The following is a 20,602-nucleotide window of genomic DNA, read 5'->3' as shown; positions in this document are numbered from 1 at the left end:
ACACACACACACACACACACACACACACACACACACACACACACACACACACACACACGGTGTCACGTCACGTCATACAGTCACGTTATAATGAATCAGTGAAGTTGATTTCTTTCCACATTTGTCTAAAACATCTCGGAGTATCAGCCAATCACAAACATGCACACAAAACACAATTAGTCTATCCATTATACAGAGACAATACAAACACATACAAACCTCACAGAATATACAGTACATACAAATGATACTCCCCTAAAATAGCTATGTACCTATATGCAATCAAACAACTTCCTGTTGATTTTCTGAGCCTACCTGCTCCATCTCTCTGGTATGCATTCACTCCCCCTGCATGCTTTTCTTTAGTTGTAAAACAGACTAATTAAGGCACTACCACAGTAGGAGCAACTTGTCTCTCTGTCTCTCTCTCTTTCTCTGTGTCTCACACTCACACACACACACACACACACGTTTTGTGCATTCAATCTCTCTAGCTGAACCTTTGCACCCCCCCCAAATCTACAGTATGTCCCACTGACAGGCAAGAGTCAGAGAGCCTGGAGAGCAATCAGAGTGAAACAGAGCAGGCAGAGGGTGAGAAGAAGAAGAGAAAGGAATGTGGGGAAATTGGTCCCCAGTGGGCTTCCTAATAACACCAGTGCTAGTTAGTGTGTATGTGAGTGCATACTGTATGTGTGTAAGAGAGAGTGAGGCCAAACACAATGAAGGAGAGCCAAAGGGTGTGACAAAGGAAAAGGAAATCTGTGATTACACACAAAACTCGGGACAGGTACTGTTTCTGCATGGAGTAAGAAAAATATATAGAAGGCTGTGCTTAAAACTTGCAACATGCTCCTCTTCTGTGCCTTCACGCACACTGATGAGCAACCAAACAAATACACACAAAAAAACTAAAAACATAAAAAATACTGTGTACAACTTTATAGTGAAATATGCCAAACAAAATGAAAAACTGTGAAAATGAAAAAATAGACTTTGTGAAACAAATGTGCATGCATGTCTGTGAAATCTCGTCAAAACACAAAATAAAATCGACATGTGCAGCCACAACCTGGAAGAACAATCACACAGCAGCCTGCAACTCAAAAATAAACCACAGCACAACGTCCCAAGACGTCACCATCACCACATGCAGCATCCATTCTCCGCCAGTCAGGAGGAGCTGACTCTCAGTTCAGCACCTCCACAGCCAATCGCCTTATGGGGCCAAGGGAAAAGGGTGTGTGGGGTAAGTGGAGAGATGTAACAGCCTGATGACAGCTTTACGGAGTTAAAACAGCATCACAGACAATCTTGTGATATATATATATATATATATATATATATATATATATATATATATATATATATATATATATATATATATATATATATATATATATATATATATATATATATATAAAATACAAGGAAAGGGAAAACTGAAAACAATAAAAGAAAAAGGATCTAAGGTGCAGTTTCATTTGAATGAACCTTGACAATCTGAAGGCCGTTAACCCTTTAATGTTGTCTGAGAAGGCATTGCACTCCATCCTCATTGGTCAAAATGGGAAGTCAGACTAAATAAGGTACTAAAGGTATTATATATTTAAATTGTGAATAAAAGATAATTTATTTTACTGTAGTGTATTGTACAAGAGCCCATATACTTACAACCGTTTGCATGCTACTGTGTTCACCTGCCATTGAATCATTATGCTGCATGATTTTAAATACTTTCTTTAAACCTTCACACATTTTTCTCTATAAAAGGACATATACTGCCCATATTATAATATTGCTTAATGCACCACTCTATTTCTCACAGCACGGCACTGGTCCAAATGGCAGAAAGTGTTCCCATTCTATAAGCGTCTATGGAAGATATCATAGTGTGCTGTGTTATGCATTATGAAAGGGCTGCTAATGGATGTTGCTGGGCCAAGCACCAAGAGACAAGTATAATAATAAAAACATGGAGGGGGGGATCAGTGTGTGCCCTTTGCAAAACACAAAAAACAGACAGAAGGGCCTTGGTGAGAGGTGCATCAATTTGTGTGTGACCATGTGAGATAAATATACAGAGGAGACATTTCTGTTTTTATCATTATTATATAATTTCATTTTTTTGTCTTAAAGTAATAGTTTGAAATTTCGGGAAAACAGTTGGCTTTTTTTGACAAAAGTTAGATGCAAATGTGGATATCTCTTTGTTTGTACAATAAATTTGATGATACAGTCGGTAGTCAATTAGCTTGGCACAACAACTGCACACAAGGTACAATAGCTAGCATGACTCTGTCCAATGGTAAATCACTGAATAACTAACTCATTAACATGATGTGTTGCTTTTAATACATACAAAAAAAGAAAGTATAAAAAACAAAGTCTGCTGTTTTCCTGGCAAACTCACAGTGTCTACACTGCACCCGGTCCAGAAAAAGTCCTGCACATTGGTCACCATAAAACAACAATTTGTGGTTTAAGCTTCAGGTTTCTACGAATTAAACAAACAAGATATACATTAGTGAGCTTCAGAGCTTTAGAAAGAGCCAGGCTAGCCATTCCCCTGCTTCCACTCTTTGTGCTAAGCTAACTGGCTGCTGGTTACAAATCAGACAGACATGAGATTGACACAAATTTTTCTCATCCAACACTTGAACGGAATGTGGAACTATTCCTTTAACTCATGTATTTCTAAACTTCTGTCAATACGGCAATCTTTACTGTAAATGAAGTATCTAGGGAATTGCTGATTTTTGTAAGGTTGTTACTGCAATCAGAACAATTATTAAAGCAGTTAAAGTTTGTTTAAATAACGTTTTCCCATTTTAGTGTTTGCTTCTTTGTTTTTCTGCAGCCTGCAGAAAAGTGGTAAGGTTCATTCCGGTCTTGTGAGCGAGCTACACCACAGAGAAACAAAACATCACATGTGGGAAAGGGCGGCGGGTCCAGAAAGCCACATGTGGTTAAAAGATGCACCAAAGCGACCTCATTCACAGGGGGGGGAGGGGGATTGGGGGGATTGGAGGAGAGGCCAGGCGAGGCACTGACTACCGGTGGAGACCAGATGAGTTAACAGGCAAATGGGAAAAACAGAGAGAGACAAACACAGTTCCTCTACCTGAGCACCTCGGAGAGCGAAGAGTCGCTGTCATCCGACCTGGAGGCAGAAGAGGAGCAGGAGAGGGGAGGGTGGGGCGGGAAGAGGAAAGGGTTAACCACGCTAAGGAAAGACAGAAGGGTTACTGGCAAAGGGTTAAAAGGAAGGAGTGACTGGAGGAAGGGTTTTAGATAAAAAGCAATGAGCAAACTGGCAGCAAAGCTCAGTCAAATAGTAAAGCTTGTTCAGTGATTATCAGGCAGTTGGCCATGAAATTTGCTTCTTCGTGAGGATAACCACTGAACAGGCTGTATTCCTTAACCTCTGTCTGCAGATGTTTCCTTGGTAGAGCATGTTTACTGTAGGTACACCCACACTGAGTAGCTGTTTTTTGTGGAATTTTCCTGAGGGCTGACATTAAAAGGGTAAAGCTTTAAAGAAATTGTTCGACATTATGGCTTATTTAATTTCTTGCCGAGAGTTAGATGAGTAAATTGATACCACTCTTTTGTCTGTCCGTTCAGTAGAACTTTAAAGCCAACAGCGACTTAGCGTAGTTTAGCTTAGCATAGCAAAAAACAGAACAAACATAACAGTAAAAGTTAAATAAGTTGCCTACCAGTAACTCTAAAACCTGCTCACCTTTGAATTAAATAAGCTTCATATTTGATTTACAGACATGAGTGGTATCAATCAATCATCTAACTCTCGGCAAGAAAGTGAAAAGGCGTATTTCCAAATGTCTAACTATTCATTTGAACATGGCAGAAAAAAGGTACTGAAGAGAGAAGGAAGTAGTCAAGACGGAAACACTGATTAAAGGATAGTCATACACAGAGGTCAAAGAACTGCACACTATAATTTCTACACTTTTGTAGCCCCAATGTATGACTCCCCTAAGGCCAGTGTCCACTCCCAAATCTACTTTTTCTAGCCATATACAGGGAATTAGTACAGAAAAGAACATAAGGGACCGCAGTCAGGGTTAACAGAAGGAAAAATCCAGAATGGAAGATAATGTTGTTGATCAAACTCACAGGTAGGCCTGCTCAAAGCTGCCGAGGGAAGAATTCAGACCACACCAATACGGTACCTCCACTATGTGTAAATGTGCAATAAAAGTGTTACTATATTGTAAATAATTTATTACTTCTTGTTTGTCACAATAAGAGCCTGTGCTTTACACTCTGAGCATGAAATAATAAATCTAAATGATTCTGGATATGACCGGAGGGAAAGGTTATGTAAATTCCTCCATTTCCTGGTTCTAACTGCTGGCCAAAGTGGCTATTAGCATAGTGACATCCTCTTTTCTTTCAGACTCTCAAGACAAAATCCATTTAGAATTCATTGGTTTTGGAGGATGTAAATGTAATGTGAAGATTGAAAAATTGTTTTGGCATTCAAAGCCCCTTTATCCATCAGAGGACAAGAACAAAATTATTTCCCTCATTCCCATGTGTATTTGAAATCTGTGTCAAATGCCTGATCCCTGCCTCACGGGCAACCAATCTATTCACATTAGGGATCGACCGATTTGATTTTTTTTTTTTAGGGCCGCTACCAATTGTTCAAGGAGTAATCAAGGAGGCTGATAACCGATATTTGCTGACATACATTGGAAAGTAAAATGAAATTAAAATCTTAGAGTCAATATTTAGAATAACACAGACAACAGAAAACTTAGTTGAAATGCCTTCAAGCATATGTTTAAAATAAATGCTGAAAAATAGAACTTTTAGTGCACGTTTAGGCCTTTTCTTCAATGCATTCATCAAGAAAGAGATATATACAAAGGGGGGGAGATAGATTGACGTGTAGATGTGATACAAAAATGTTCTTTGATCATGAAGCTGATCGTTACTGTTCAATAATCTGGTTTATCAGTGTAGTGTATGAACTACACTGCCGACAGACATCTCCACTTAGTGACAAACAGAGCGACGGCTGACTCATTTGAATGGGTCCAACGCGGGTTCAATACACATCCGTAGGTTGCGTTATATACGTCGGGTGTATGAAATTTCTGTATCCTTACTGTGCAGCAGATTTCATTAACTATGATAAAATAATCACAGTTCTCACCCAAGTCCAGGCTCCATCTCACTCCCTCTTCTGAAATGTTTCCACATGTGGTGCCGCTTCCCAGCATTGGACACAAGGCAGTGTTACGATAGATGATTGATAGGTGCTCTCCTTTTCCGGGCTTTATTTCAAGCATTGGAAGGATAGTGGTAGTGCACTGGCTGAAACCTGATTTGACAAATGCTTGGCTGGCCAATTTCAAACCGGACCAACATTGTGGCTGGCTTTGAAACACTGCAATATCTGCTGCCTTATGTTTGAAACTCAACTCCACTTGCTTGTTGAAGCAGCTTTGACCATTAGAGGGACACTATCCTTCAGTGGCGTTGATGGACTATAACTGCCTACAGACGTAGACAGACGGCTGTATCAAAACCTAAGAAGCACATTTCAAATTAATTTATTTTATCGGCAATCGGATAAAAAAATATCAGATAATCAAAAAAAGCTGAATAACGCAGCCGATAATCGGTGTATCCTTCATTCAAACATAAATCGCTTGAAAAACAGAAGCCGAATCCATCCATACAGTCCTTATCACAAAAACCTCTTATTGCATTTTAATAGTTTTTGTGGAAGTGCAACAGAACATCATGATCTTCATCTTTAGACAGCTTCTCGATTGACATCCAATGACACAGAATTCATGCAGACAATTCAGACTAACTTTGAAATTTTTTTTATTAAATTGGCTACATTTAGCTTTGAATTTATGCTTGTGATGATGAATTAAGTGTCACAGTTAGGACCGTGTCAGTGAAGTAGATACCAAACAAAGTACAATTATGATTTAAACGATGAATCTTGAATCATTGTATTCAGTGTTCACTTCAGCAAAAAAAACTTTTACCCCACATTTCCCTTTAAGAAAAAGGAAGACTCTAAATGATTAAATGATGTTAAAACATTCCATCAGATTGCAACAAACGCAAATACAGCCTGCAACAAAAGATGAAAGAAAAAAAAAAATTTGATCGTCCTGCCTCATGCTCTATAGGAAGACTCCTCCTGTAGGAACTACAAACGCCACCCTAAACATAAATATCCTCACACATGCCAACCTGAGTTAATTCAAAATGGCTTCAATCAAGAGCCTCATGGAAGGATGACAACAGCCAAGCCATTTCCCTACCCCTGCTCTACATAATGAGGACCCACAGGCTCCGACACACAAAGATTCACACAGACAGTACAGCACCCTGTTCTCCCGGCATCCTCTCTAACAATTAGGGGTCAATAAAACTAACAATGTTATGGATTAATAAAGATTAGAAAACAAACAACTTTAGAGCAGAGCCGAACAATGACTGAAATTAACAAGCTAGAATTGATTTTGAAGTGCAAGGGAAAAGGTTCAGAGGCTGACATTAACATGCATCCCATATCCACATTGTGTCTCCATCTGATGTAGCTGGACTACACACATTCAGACATTGAAAAATGTTCATAACATTCTTTTAACTTTTATGTATGTAAATAGGATTTTAAAAAGCGGCAAATTCAACGCCCAATCTCACTACAGCCTAAAGAATTACCATACATTTAAATCTAATTCTTCTGACACTGTGTCAACAAACTGGAATTTCATGAGATAAGATTTATGGCAGGGCTGTTTTCAATTGTATTAGATTGTACAAGATGATTTCTCTTTCTCTTCATTATCATGATCATTATCATGTACATCAAGTTAAAACAGACATACAGTATCATACCAGAGCGTGCTGTTTTCCCCCACAACCCCAATTATATAGACTACAAACACACTACAATTACACCTTGTTGTGTTGCTAAATGCAGCCTGTGGTTAAGGTTTGGGTGATCAGTTCTTCGATGTGTCTGCAGTGCACGCCACCTGGTCTCTATGAATGTTTGCACCATCAGTCCCCCAAGGAACTACATTAATCCCAGATGAAAAGTATTTTTGTCTAAGAGCGCACTCTTACATCTACACCGCGGACAAAAGACCTTTCCTCTCAAACGGCTTGACCTTCAGCCTAACTACAATGCCAGTTAAGATTTTAAACCATGGAAGAGAAAAAAAAGAAAAAAAGAAAAGAAATACAGGTACGAAATAAGTGTGTTACTGTGCAAGAGTGTACTCACTTGTCCAGAGCAGAACCTTGGGTTTGGTTGCTGGTGAGCCTCGAGAAGACGTTGCGGTCGTTCCTGGTCCTCAAAGGAGGGGAGGAGGGGGGAGTATAGCCGTCAGCAGGCCTGATAAGGAGGAAGGTGAAGGATAGGAAAGGACGAGAAGAGTTAAGAAGAATGAAAATTACACTACATAGCCAAAAAAAAAGATCAATCTGCCAACAAAATAGCTCAAACTGAGAATTACAGTGCATGTACCTGTACGCGCGGTCGTAAGATTTCCTCCTTGTTAGAGGGGAAGTGTCATAACCTCGAGACTGCCTGGGACTGACACACACACACACACACACACACACACACACACACACACACAAACACAAAAGCCAACTAAGCAAATCTTTAAGGGAGTGCACAGGAGGATGATACACAAATATGTGAACATGGGGAATCTATAACTTAAGCTACAACAACTGTAGGCATTTCTAGCAGACTAAAGCAACTGGCAGACTAACTCTTTAAATAGCCAATCACACACAACCAGGCTTCATATCCCAGGGGACTAATAGAAATTTCCTTGGCTTGTCCTTTTTTCTCCCTGAAGCAGTTTTATAACCTAAAAAATGTTTGGCCTCTGGCAGGTTTTCAGTGGTTGGGAAGTTGGAAGTGTGCAGAGGGGGAGAGACACAAAAACTCTTGACAACTTTATCAGGAAATAAAAATAAGTAAAAAGATGGTCCTTTTTTTCTTGTTGATTGGTGATATTAGTTCACGGTTATGGAATTATCCATATGTTTCTATCCCGCTTGTTTGTTTACCTCAACAACACATCTTATGTCAAAATAGTTGAAAATGTTCCAGTTCTGGCACTGCTGCAGTAGACAAGTTGTACTTTGAAATATTTGTAGAGAAGCTCAACTAATTTGATAGAATAAAAGTAAGGATTTGATTAAAAAATGTATATCCACATAGTCAGTTAGCTGTAATAGCTGAACACTGTTTTAGTCTAAACAGTTATGAAAGTAATGAATAAACAGTTCCAATAGGGAAATGTAATAGATACATAATTAAAATAGTTATTGAAAAGTAATGACACAATTGTGAAAAAGGAGTAATGGAGAAATGGTGGACATATATAGCCAAAAGTAAAAGGTACTTGAGCTTATTTGATAGGCTGTGGGGGTAAAAAAAAGTTGGGAACCACAGAAGTGGAGAGTGCAAATACAAATGCTCTACCATCAGACACCCTGCAGTGATTGTTACTAGTGAGGTGTTATCATGCTTCCACATGGCTTAAATGCAACAGCCAAGTCTCCTTCTTTCCCCAGGTAACACTTAAATCAAATGTATTGTCCTAGATTATCTCAGCGGCCATTATATTCACTTACAAGGTATGTCCCCTGACAGGTAGGCTGATGGTGCGGAAGGCCCGGTCCCTGTGGTAGGGATCTCGCAAGGCCGGGCTGAGCCCCAGACTCAATGTCCCTAGGCTCATGCCATCCTCCTGGATGTCTGTCAGCGAGGCCAGAGACTTGGTGATGTGCTGCTGCTTGCTGCCTGATGAGGAGTCCAGGATGGGACCCAGATACTCCGCTGACACCGCCTTCATCTGAGCTGACAGACGAGGCTCCATCTGGTTGATCATTTGCATAGACAGGGGAATGATATAAGAAAAGAAGTGGGATAGTGGGATATAAAAAAACTGAGCGATAAAATAAAGATGAGGATTGAATTTAATAAAGGCACAAGAGGAAATTAAGACACTGCCCTAAATCACCATGCAGTAGGGTAAAGAGCAAAGAGAATATGATAATAGCAAAACAAACTTGAAAAGAGAAAGAAGCCAATGTGGGGTCAACGAGAACAATAACATCAAAAACCCAATGAAGACAACAAATTCACACAGTATTAACAAGGTATTAACAAGATGGCAGGAGGAGTTGGTGTAAAAACAGGGTTCCTCTTCAGAAAATCAAACCAACACTTTTGTGAGTAGAAGAAGTGTAAAGTGTTTGCTTATGCTGCCACCTCATGGTTCCAAACAAAAATGGCAGCTGCTCTGACAGACACTGTGGCATGTGTGTTGACAGTGAAAAATAGAGTAAGGGTCTAAACACAATCACACTTAAAAAAAACACTAATTCCAACAACATGCAGTGTCATCATGACTCATGAAAGTCTGACAGGCTTGGCTACTGCAAGTTGCAGCAATACCTGATGTTTTAAACACGGACATGGAAAAAAATAGAGCTATTCTGAGAAATAAAACATGGAGGCAATGTTGATATGTGGATTTAAAAAGAAGACACTTTTGTTGTGTTAAGAGGAAGGATGTGGATTTAAATCTCTAATAGCCAAACAACAACTACAATATGCACTTCAACAACACAAATCAGCTGTACCTTTATTTTGAAATCATCTTGGCTGTTGGATTCTTTCATTTGAGATACGCTGTAGAAAGAGAGTAAAAGAGGGTTAGAGAAATATACATGGATACAAAAAGGAATGAGGACTGTACATAGTAAAATGTACATATTTTTCAGATAAAACTATGTCTGACCTGGTTTTTTGTACAATAAGACCAACTTTAGCACATTGTGAAAAATGGGTCAGAGTGAGAGGAGGATTTTGTGTGGCTGACTGCAGTCTCACCTGCTGTCAGACGCCTGGCTGAACTCAGAGGGCTCCTCGTCTGTGCTGGCGTAACCATTTTCTGGAAGCACACCAAACATACCTCGTCAGCCACCTGCACACTGTACACAGACTGCCACTTGCTAAGTCTGTGTGTGACAAAACCTAATCCACTACCACATTTCATACTGCGCATTTTTTAGTTTGATATATTCAGATTCAGTCAAGGGAACATGCCGAATAAAGTTGTACAGTGCCCACTGCCACACTAAGCATGAACAAAAAACACCACTCACCCTGCTGTACATTGTGGATAAGAGCGTGGAGCTCAGGGATGTATTCTGCTTTTTCTCGCAGGGCATCGAGGATTATGTGATTGTGAGATGAGCCAATCATATCGGTCTGTCTCAGCTGACCCTCCAGCAGTCGGACCTGAGCCTCCTTCTGAGCCACCAGTAGACTCTGTTCACACAGACCAGACAAAATCAAAAATGATAATGCACACTACAAATGTTTCAACTACAAATGTTTCTAAGTCTGCAAGCCCACCTGCAACCCACCTTAACAGTAATTTTAAGTTTTCATAGCCCCCAGAACACGATGATAACTCACTTTGTCTATGGAAGCCTTCAGGAAGTGATCCAGCAAGTTGCGTGCTTCAGCCAGAGAGCAGGAACTGATCACAACTGAGGTGTCCACTGAGTCCAGCTCGTCCTGCAGGAAGACACAATCCTAGGCATTACTCCTCTCACTTCTCACAGCTAGACTGCAAACGTGTGTGTGTGTGTGTGTGTGTGTGTGTGTTACCTTGGTCTCTTCTATCTGTACAATGGTGGCCTGGCAGTCAGACAGGCTGTCATTGATGTAGTCTATGTTGGCGTTCAGCACCTCAATCTCCTCGGTAATTTCCTGAAGGAGGCGGTCTTCTGCTTCTGGTCCCTCTCCGTCTGCCATTAGTACGTCCTTCTTGTGTGAGAGTGATTCTTGATGGACTGTCAGCTCCTCTCGCTTCTGACTCATGAAAAACACAAATGCATACAGTGCAAAAAAAAAGGTCAGACCAATAGTTGTGCTCATAAGTTTACATGCCCATGCTTAAGTTGACTAAAAAGAGCAATAAAAAAAATAATGTTTTGGAAATGTATCTTAATGCCTTAATTAAAAAATGAAGTAGAATCTAACCTTTGAAGAACACAAATTTTCTTTGTGAATGGATGATGTATTGTAAATAAATAAATGTTGTTCCTTAAAATACAGGGGGCACAAATATCCATACCCCTATGATAAATTCTCATAGACGCGGGCAGATTTTTATTATTAAAGGCCAGTTATTTATTGAATCAGGATACTATGCATCCTGATAAAGTTCCCTTGGCTTTTGAATTTAAAAAGCCCCACAACATCATATACCCTCCTCCATAAATAGAGGTTGGCATGGAATACTTTCTACTCTCAATGCAAATCAAACCGGCTATTAGTCTAACTGAAATAAAAACATGCCAATCTCTATGTATGGTGAAGGGTGCACATATCATGGAAAAAAGTCCTAATCACAATTAGATTGGTCAATATTGAAATCAATTGATTTTGATTATTTAACACGATTACTCATTGACTTTTGGAAAGATGTTGCATTTATTGCACTTAAAAAACAGTGAAACAGTTAATTCTTGTGTTTTCCCGGCGATGTTTTTGTGGTCTTTTTTGACACTTTTGTTGCTTTTCCTGATGTTTGGGAAATGTTTTGACGTCTTAGTCCCTTTTTCCAAGTTTTTAAATAACTTTTTCTGAAGCTTTTGCTGATTTCTTTTGGCGCTTTTGCAGACCGTCTTTTAACATTATCTTTTTTAAATGCTATCAAATTGACTAAAACACCCAAATTCAATGAAATTAGTGAGCTGATCAATTGATTGATTGAGTGATTGATATCTTTATTTCGAACATGCAAGGGAAATTATATACAAATAAAATAAAAAATAAATAAAAAATTTGATTTACTTGTAAAGAGCCTTGTATGGAACCATCCACGTTATTTCTTTTGACAGTTTGGGTAAAAGAAACCCACATTTCTGGTATAGAAACTTTTTGAAAATGGGTCAGATTTGACAGAAGACAAGGCAAAATAAGAACTTGCGAAATGTAACGAGCAATACAATTGTTTTTGTGATTGTTATGTGCAAAAATCAACATCAAGAACAAAATTTTATTGATTGCCCAGCCCTATCTCTTGATGTATATTGGTTCTGGCTAATTGTATTATAAAACAATTTTCCTCGTCTCACGTGATCCAGGTCAAGGCCAAGTCCCAGTTTAACAGCCGAGCCCTGTCGATGCCATTTTACTCTATAGCTACCAAACCTAGTATAATCCCAGTAACAACAACGCCTCAAACAGCACAATTTAATCTAGAATAAAAATGTGAAGGTCATCCCTACCTTTATAAGGCGATCCATGTCAGCTTCCACATTAGCGATTGTCATTCTCTGCATGACAATGTCCATAACGCGACGCTCGAGCGCTTGCCACTTCTGACGGGCAGACTTGGAGAAGCTGCTGGCTCGGCCCGCCACTCCAACGCTTCCAACGCCCGCTGGCTTACGCTGCAACTTCTTCCTACTGCCGGGAAGGGACAAAGAGAGACTGATTTTTTCCGCCACAACACTAACGTATCATCACCATTTCAGTTGATATGGTGAACCTGCTAGGAACAGTTTACTCATTTACACAACCAGCATTTACTGAGAAACATTCTAATTCATTTGGTTGTGTTGTTTGTGTCCACCTAAGTAAACTATGTTTTCTAACCAGTAGCTAACTGTGAGTATCTGCTGGTTAGATGCTGAGTTGAACATCTGCCTGCTACAGCTGAAAACAACACTATGAGAGCAGCGAGAGTGAACCAAAACAGTAGAACTACGTCCGGACGGCTAAACAATTAGCCAAAACTCACTGTAAAGCTCTGGAAAGTTGATGGGAGCTCCAGATTCGGGTGATAACTCTCTGTAGGTTTATTACTACAAGTGACGCTTTGGTCATTATAACAAAAAAAAAAAATCACCTACAAAGACAGCATTCACACATGTACATGTAAATGAGAGGTCATTGACTACATCAACCCAGCTTACCCAATGACCCTGGTTCCATCCATGCTCCCTTCACTCTCTGCCAGATATCCAAACACATTGTTTTTGTTGTTCCACTGTCTCACCAGCCCGCTCACAGTCCTCCCAGTCTCAGGTTCAGAGCTGCTTGCTGTGGTGCTGGCTGATAACTCAGCCCCGGAGTCTGTAACTGGGGGACTCTGGTTCCAGCGGGCCACACGCCCCGCCACACGGTCTGACATGGGCTTGGCCAGGCGCCGCAAGGCGGTCACTTCCTGTGTCTTCCTGCGCAGCACCTGCTCCTGCTGCCGCTTCTGAGACTCCAGCGCTCGAATCTGGTACTGATGAACAGGACAGACAGAAAGAGCACTCTCAACATGTCTGTTATACATTTTCCTCTACATTTGTTATATTGCTCTTCTAACGTTAATTAGAGCACTAATTTCCCAATTATTCTATATCTGCATGAGACATTAGAGGGAGATGAAGCACATATGTTAATATGTGTTTCTTAACACTGTAGTATTGACTGTAGTTTGCAGCTTGCAGTGTTGAATATATCTGTCATAAACACACTCAAACACATGCAGTCTGACCTCTTGGCGGCGCTGCTCCTTCTTGAGTTGGGCGATCTCACGGTTCCTCTTTGCCTCCACCATCCTCCTCCTCTGCTGCTCCTCCTTCATCTGCTTCATCAGTGTCACCTGGAAACAGCAGAGGTCAGGCTTCCTAATCTGCACTAGTATTTCTGCTCAAACAATGGCATTTTTCCATGCTTCCGCTCCTCCCCCATCGCTCGTTTTAGCTGAGCTTCATTGGGTCCCAGTGAAAATCTCCTGTTGACTTACTCTACCATCAGGGCACTCAGGTCTACAAACCAACAACTCCTTGTCATCCCCCGGACACGCTTTAAAACCAGAGGGTACAGAGCCTTTTGGGTAGTAGTCCCCAAACTCCGGAATTCCCTCCCACCCCATATCAAATCCTGTTATACAATTGCCAGTTTTAAATCAAATATGAAGAAGCATTTTTACTCTCTTGCTTTTAACTCCCCTTGATTCATTTTTTGGGGGGTTTCAGAGTTTTAAACTGAACTTTTTTTATGTTTTTGTATTTGCAAATTCTGTTCCATTGTTGTTTTATTCTATGTTTAATTTTTTGACTTTACCTTTGCCTAACTATATTCATGTAACCTTGCACACTTGATTATGTATCTTTAAGGCATACTGATTATGCCTTCAATGCTCTACTTGTAAAGCACTTTGGGTCAACTGCTGTTCGTTTAAATGTGCTATACAAATAAAATAACTTGACTTGAGTCTTCTTCCTCTTACCTTGGCTTTCTTCATATCGTTGACCTCTGTCTGGAGTTTCTTCAGCTCCCGTTCGTACCTCCCTTGGTTTTTCAGGAGACGTGCGTGTTCTTTCTGTGCCACTTGCAGCTTCAGCAGGTCTCGATTCATCTCCTTAAGACGTTTCTCGTAGTCCTGCTTGATCCGGTTGGCCTTCTCCTCTGTGTAGTTCTCCATAGACACTGTGTAGCCACGTATTAAGATTAATGATCTTTTGTCAGTAGCGCTAGGTATGGTTGAAAAATATTCAATACCATTACCGATACCAATATCGTGACTTCAATGCCAGTTCCTAAACGATACTTTTTGCGATACAAAACTTTTTAGAGTTTTACCTGTGTGTCTTTCTGACGTGTAACGTTAGACAGCCAATAACAAAAAATAATCGATCTAGGTAGCAGCAGACTGCATGCTTATCGGCTTACTGACACTGATGAGATGGACTCCTTAGGTATGGAACCGACGAGGCATTTCTCAATTCACGATACTTTGGAGGCAATCCGGTCAGTGCCCTAAAAGTATTGAATTGGGTACAAATCTCGTAATGCATGAACTCACTGAGGTTCTGCAGCACACGGTCTCTCTCCAGCTGAGTGTCTCGGATCTTGTTCTGCAGTAGAATGAGCTTTTCCTCGTACTGCAGTTTGAGCATCAGCAGCCTCCGCTGGCTGTTCTCCAGTTCGTCCATCAGCTTCTGCTTGATCTCGATCTCGCAGGTCAGATCAGCCAGGTCTGCCTGGAAGTTGGCTGCAGGTTGGAAGGGAGAGATCAGACTGAGTGGCAAGAAGAGCTTAAATAGGTAGTTTAAATAAAATAATAATGGAGGATAATGAAATAACTAGCAGGAATTCACAAAAACCAAGCAAATTCTAGTCTTAATTCTTTTGTCTTTTTTTATTGAGATTGGCATCAATCTAAAATGTTGGCATTGGTTGATTCATGTGTACTTACAATGCTTTGAGCAAAATGCTTATATTAGTATGCTTACATGTTCATAATAACAATGCTAACCTGTGTACCATGTTCACCACCTTAGTCTAAACACAAAGTACAGCTGAGTCAATTGGGATTGTGATTCATTTTTGAAATATCTGGTCATAAACCATTAATTGAAATATACACCAGTAGATGGTGCAAGAGGATAAGTCGGAGGATCTTAAAGGTCATTATAAACTCATGAAAGGAATCATGGAAGGAATCATGAATGTCTATGCTAATGTTTGTGCCAATTCTTTTGATAATGAAGATGTTGAGATAAACTTTGAGCAGCTGGCAGTGCTAGAGGAAAAGACAGGGGATCACCAAAGTCATTGGGATTCATCGCACAACAAATGTCTGTACAAAATGTCATAGCAAGCCATTCCATAGTGGTTGAGATACTGACTGAATGACCTAAAGACAGACATTATCAGCTATAGAGCCATGTCGCTAGCATGGCTAAACGGCAGCACACAAAAAAAAGCAGCAGCTGTCAGAAACACACCTTTCTCATCGGAGTCTGAGTCTGAATCCACCAGGCTCTCGTCACTGTCAAACCCGTCCTCCTCCTCCCTGCCCTCCTCTTCATCCTCCCCTTCATCTTCTTCACAACCACTCTCCTCCTGCAGTGGAGACATGATATCCTACACACAGAAACATTCAGATACATTAGACTTTGTTCAGTTGTTTTTTGTTTGTTGTCCGTATGAATGCCAACACAGTACCATACCTCAGTGTAATTGTCGTCTGAATCGATCTCTCCATTCTGTCCGTTTTGACCACTCTGCCCATTCTCTCCATTCTCGTGAGTGTGCAGCTTCACTCGTTTCTTCAGACCTTTCTCCAACTCTGGACTACAGGAGCAGAAAAGCCAGTTGGCATTGAGAAATGACACAAATTCCATCATATTCCCATATATTTTGCATTATCAAATTATTTCCCTTTACTATTTTCAGTTGACAGTCTATCCAATTCATGTACAATATTATGAGTGTTTTTGTCCATTACCATGCATTGCAAACCATCCATACTGCATGTAAGTGAGATGTCACACCCTCCTAACAACCATCATTAAGGCTATGGGAGTGTAGCCAAGTGATATGCTCACGGCAAAGTCAGACCTGTGAAGTCATTGGCAAAATCTTCTTCAGCTCATCCTGCCCTTTCAGCTCTTTCCTCTTGATTGCCAATTATGTTCTCCCTTTTGCTCCCTCTTTTACAACTGTCGCGCTTATCACCCATACCATCTCTAAATTCTCCTCGACCTCCATCTCGATCCCATTAAACCTCAATTAGCCTGTTAGGCTGTGTACTCTTCTCTCTCATGACCCACTGGCCGACTGAATAAGACTTTTTTGTGTCCAGGCCAGCGTTACTACTTAGCTCTGGCTGCATCCCAATTCTATTCAGAAGCTGGCCGTCCCAAAGCACTAATCGACTTGTGATGTGGCTCTTAAGCTAGAGGAGAGAAGCAATGAGGAGGGCATGAACAATGTTGTACTCATCATGCATCATTTATTGACAAGGGATTAAAAGAACGAATGAGAAATCAAATTTACATCACAGTAAGATGTTCGGACGTATAAGGACAGAAGAGCTTCCTGGAACTCTGGTGACTTGACTCCTCCGGTGACTTTTGTCTGGATTTTTCTTATATCGTAAAAAGTGTTCACATTATCACGTGACTCACCTCATTCTCCTCTGCCTCCTCTCCTTCTTCTTCAACCTCTCAATGTCCATCTTCGCCCGGCGCAACACGTCCGTCATCTCAGCTTCCATGGACAAGGGAGCAGGGGAGGAGCCAGGGGGGTGGCCGGGGGCGGGGCTGTGAGCAGAGGAAGGGAACGGGGAACGCAAGGAAAGTCGGGGCACCTGCCGTCGCAACGACTCGTTCATGGCCTCGCTCTCAAGAAGCTTGGTTCTGACAGAGGAGAATGAGAGAGGGAGAAAAAGACAACTATTTAATTCATAATTTCTTTCTGCTGGGTTCTGAGAAGGGGAAAAAATGATTCTGAAATTAGAAATGATACTGGGTCTATTTTTTCAGTCACTGTCAAACTTTCGAAAGAAGAAACAACCCATTCTTATTCTTGTAAAGTTCAGTAGCATACGGTAGCTTTAACATTGAAATATGGTCATTCACGGTTCACTGACCTTATGTATCTTCTCTACTCTAATAAAACATGCCATAATGTCATTTGTGGTCACATTGTCTGCTAATCGGCTATAGGGGTCCAACTACATAACGTACAGAATAGCAGAGACCACCTCATGTAACTCCCTCTGTAAACATATTTTGAAAAATGTCAAATCATTCCTGTAAGTGCTGTCCCACATTTAGGTTTGATTATTTCAGTTATGGTGATGCTACAAGTGATGCCAGTAAAAAAGGCATCCCACAAGGTTTAGAGCTCTTACCTAAGTTCTTCAACTTCTCGGATGTAGTTCTGGATTAAAGCCCCGATCTCCTCATTGCCCTCACCTAGCAGTCAAAAGCAGAAGGAGGCACTCAGGTAAGCACTCAAAGCAAAAAGGATGCATTAAAAATAAAAAGCTTAAAGCACTAAACTGAAGATAAACTGAGATTTTAGTCATTCAGAGCAGTTACACGTCTCCCTCACGTACTTGACTTGGTCAGCAGAGCGCTGACCTCATTGGCCAGCATATGTGTTACACGGGTGTTGAGGTGGTCAATGGTCTCCTGCATGGCCTTTACCCTTAGGCGAAGTGTGTCGCTTTCTCTCTGCAACATTGCGTTCTCCTGATACAGGTCGCTGAAGCCCTCTGAACCATCCTCACCAGCCACACGCTTCCCCTGCACAGAGGAGCAAAACAGTCAGCATGACTGTGACCTTGAACACCAGAAGAATTTTAGGGATAAGGACAATGCAACAACCTGAAAAACAAAACAGATTCTGAATCCACACTACTGCATATACTTGATGTTTCAGTCCAACCGAACACAATGCTATTGCTTAAAATGAGTTGGTCTTTCTGTGACTCATCATGCAACTATTGTCATATTCTGAATGATTAACGCTGAAAAAATCATGTTGTTTACGCTTCGAACAGAGAGTCACTGTCTTATCCAGTCGCAACTTGCAGACGTCACAAGTCCATCCATCAAAACACTCCATTACTTCCAGACTCCAGTCACATCACATCCCTTATTACCACATTGAGGTCAACTTGCAGTCCCTGGGCATAGTTATGCGTTCACTTCCTAACACCTAGTAACCGTGGTGACCCTAGACTGACAGCCCTGCTAAATGATTGCTTGTTTCTCGTGGCCCTTGAGGAGTGAAGTCCTTGCAGACTTTCTTTAAATATTCTGCCTTTTTCTTGTCCAATTTTCTTGTATCATTATTCAATCTGTCCTCTAACTGCCAAATGGTCCATATTATGTAAACCTTAATAGCTTCTCTGTACATTCAGCTATGGGATCAATATATCTCTGCATTACTTTGGAAAATGCGGACATTAGTAAAAGTATAAATGTGTGCGTGTGTTCCAGTGAAGATCTTTGATTTAATATAATAATTAGATGCAGCATCTGCTTTTCTTACTCACCCTTTAACACCAACCTCACTTACTCCCATTACTGTTGTCTAATGGCGCCTCATTGCATCAGTTACACTGCCAGCCATGTGTTGTCTTTTTTTCCTTTCTTTCAACCTGCCACATTTAACATCTTCAACATGCCACCACTTCCCAGCCCTTTTTATCTCTTTTCTCTGAACACCTTTTTGTCTTTATTTTTCCAAATAATTTTTTTTTGTTTATTTCTCTCCCCTACAATTTTTCCTTTTTCCTCATCACCACCCATCCCTAAATCTCTCACCGCCTTGTACTCCATCAGCTCCATCTGAAGCCGAGCTATCTCGGCACGCAGGGCGCTGATCTGCTGGCTGGTCTTGTCTTGGTTCACCACCACCTTGTTCTTGATGTTTCGGGCACGGTTGGCATACTTCAGTGTGTTTAGTGTTTCCATGAAGTCCCGGTCTGACGGACTGATGCAGGCGATCATCAATGTGCGACTGGAGAGGAAGGAAATGTGAAGGTTATTAGACAACTGTGCATACAGTATAACAGAGAGTTAAGAATGTCTTGTTGTTAGCACAAACATAACAGAAGCCATTTTAATAATCAGGTACAACATTAACGGCTTTGCCTTGTGTGTCCCTCTGAGGGCTTCCGGAAAACTCTGTCAACAACCAAACCAGAGCACTTTTTAATTTACATATGGCACAGAGAAGCTTAAAGTCCTCACTTTATAGAAGCTGGAACCATCACATTGGTGGCATTTTGTTGAGAAAAACTTCAGAAAGGTAATCAATTATCAAAATATAGGCAATTCAATTTATGTCAATCAACTGCATGTGTGTGAGTGTGTATACCTGTTGCCTCCTAGTGAGTCCTGTAGTAGACGAGTGAGTTTGGAGTCTCTGTAAGGGACGTGTCCTCCCTTCTTAGCCTGGTCTCCTAAAGCACTGATCACATTTCCCAGCGCAAGCTACATCACACACACACACACACACACACACACACACACACACACACACAAATTTATCACAAAGTAGTTATACTATTAACACAGACAGTGGAAGAACTGATGTAGGCTTTGTCATTGACATCGTTTTCTATCATACCACCAACAAACAACAAATTTTTATATTTCTATCTTACCAGACCACAGTTAATAGAGATTCCCTCGCGGGCTCTCTCTCCTGTAGCTCCTGTGCGTTTCAGCCTCTCAGAGCCAGCCAGGTCCACAAAGTGGAACTTTGCCATCAGCGTCTCAAACTCCGGCTGAGCGATGGGGCTCGAGTCCACGCCGTTCAACTCCCCGTTCTCTTCTTCTCCTCCTCCTCCTCCTCCTCCTCCCCCACCTCCTCCTCCACCTCCGTTCTGCTAGCAGGGGTGGGCAAAAAAACAATTAAAAATGATTTCGTGAATTTGTCTTCCTCAAAAAAGATTATTTCATCCCCTTTAATACTACTATGACTGTAATACTACATTAATTGTCTTTTTTTCTCAGTTTTTTCTGCAGCCCTCCAATCCAAACCCCAAATCTCACCGTTTGAGCCTGTGGGCACACTCTCATCTGACAGAGGTAGATGGTGAAGATGGCATGCGAGCGGGAGCTTGTGGCGTTCATCTGGGTGCTGGCTGTGGTGCGGGACAGAGCACCAAGCTTTAGGCACTGCAGCAGCTGCAGTAAACACACAATATGGAGGACATTTAGTTAGGACTTTTTAGTTTGAACT

At 41.0% G+C, this 20,602-nt stretch overlaps 1 protein-coding gene across 1 annotated transcript in view; it reads right to left on the bottom strand.

The window, feature by feature from the left end:
- Positions 1-20,602, bottom strand: part of kif21b (kinesin family member 21B) — a 64,252-nt gene that overhangs the window by 13,119 nt on the left and 30,531 nt on the right. The window contains exons 5-27 of the mRNA XM_034869510.1: positions 20,413-20,547; positions 20,022-20,246; positions 19,733-19,848; positions 19,177-19,372; positions 17,961-18,150; positions 17,754-17,817; positions 17,026-17,256; positions 16,066-16,189; positions 15,841-15,979; positions 14,916-15,104; positions 14,340-14,539; positions 13,602-13,709; positions 13,032-13,346; positions 12,340-12,525; positions 10,712-10,915; positions 10,517-10,618; positions 10,201-10,366; positions 9,926-9,986; positions 9,676-9,724; positions 8,662-8,906; positions 7,535-7,603; positions 7,292-7,402; positions 3,125-3,163 (exon numbers count right to left, since the gene is read on the bottom strand). Of these exons, the coding sequence (XP_034725401.1) occupies positions 3,125-3,163; positions 7,292-7,402; positions 7,535-7,603; positions 8,662-8,906; positions 9,676-9,724; positions 9,926-9,986; positions 10,201-10,366; positions 10,517-10,618; positions 10,712-10,915; positions 12,340-12,525; positions 13,032-13,346; positions 13,602-13,709; positions 14,340-14,539; positions 14,916-15,104; positions 15,841-15,979; positions 16,066-16,189; positions 17,026-17,256; positions 17,754-17,817; positions 17,961-18,150; positions 19,177-19,372; positions 19,733-19,848; positions 20,022-20,246; positions 20,413-20,547 (3,464 nt within the window). The remainder of the gene's footprint in view (positions 1-3,124; positions 3,164-7,291; positions 7,403-7,534; positions 7,604-8,661; positions 8,907-9,675; positions 9,725-9,925; positions 9,987-10,200; positions 10,367-10,516; positions 10,619-10,711; positions 10,916-12,339; positions 12,526-13,031; positions 13,347-13,601; positions 13,710-14,339; positions 14,540-14,915; positions 15,105-15,840; positions 15,980-16,065; positions 16,190-17,025; positions 17,257-17,753; positions 17,818-17,960; positions 18,151-19,176; positions 19,373-19,732; positions 19,849-20,021; positions 20,247-20,412; positions 20,548-20,602) is intronic.

The sequence above is a fragment of the Etheostoma cragini genome, chromosome 4, assembly GCF_013103735.1.
Source record: "Etheostoma cragini isolate CJK2018 chromosome 4, CSU_Ecrag_1.0, whole genome shotgun sequence".
Lineage (NCBI taxonomy): Eukaryota > Metazoa > Chordata > Actinopteri > Perciformes > Percidae > Etheostoma > Etheostoma cragini.
The sequence above is the reverse complement of the archived record's forward strand: the minus strand, read 5'-3'. Positions and strand labels throughout refer to the sequence as shown.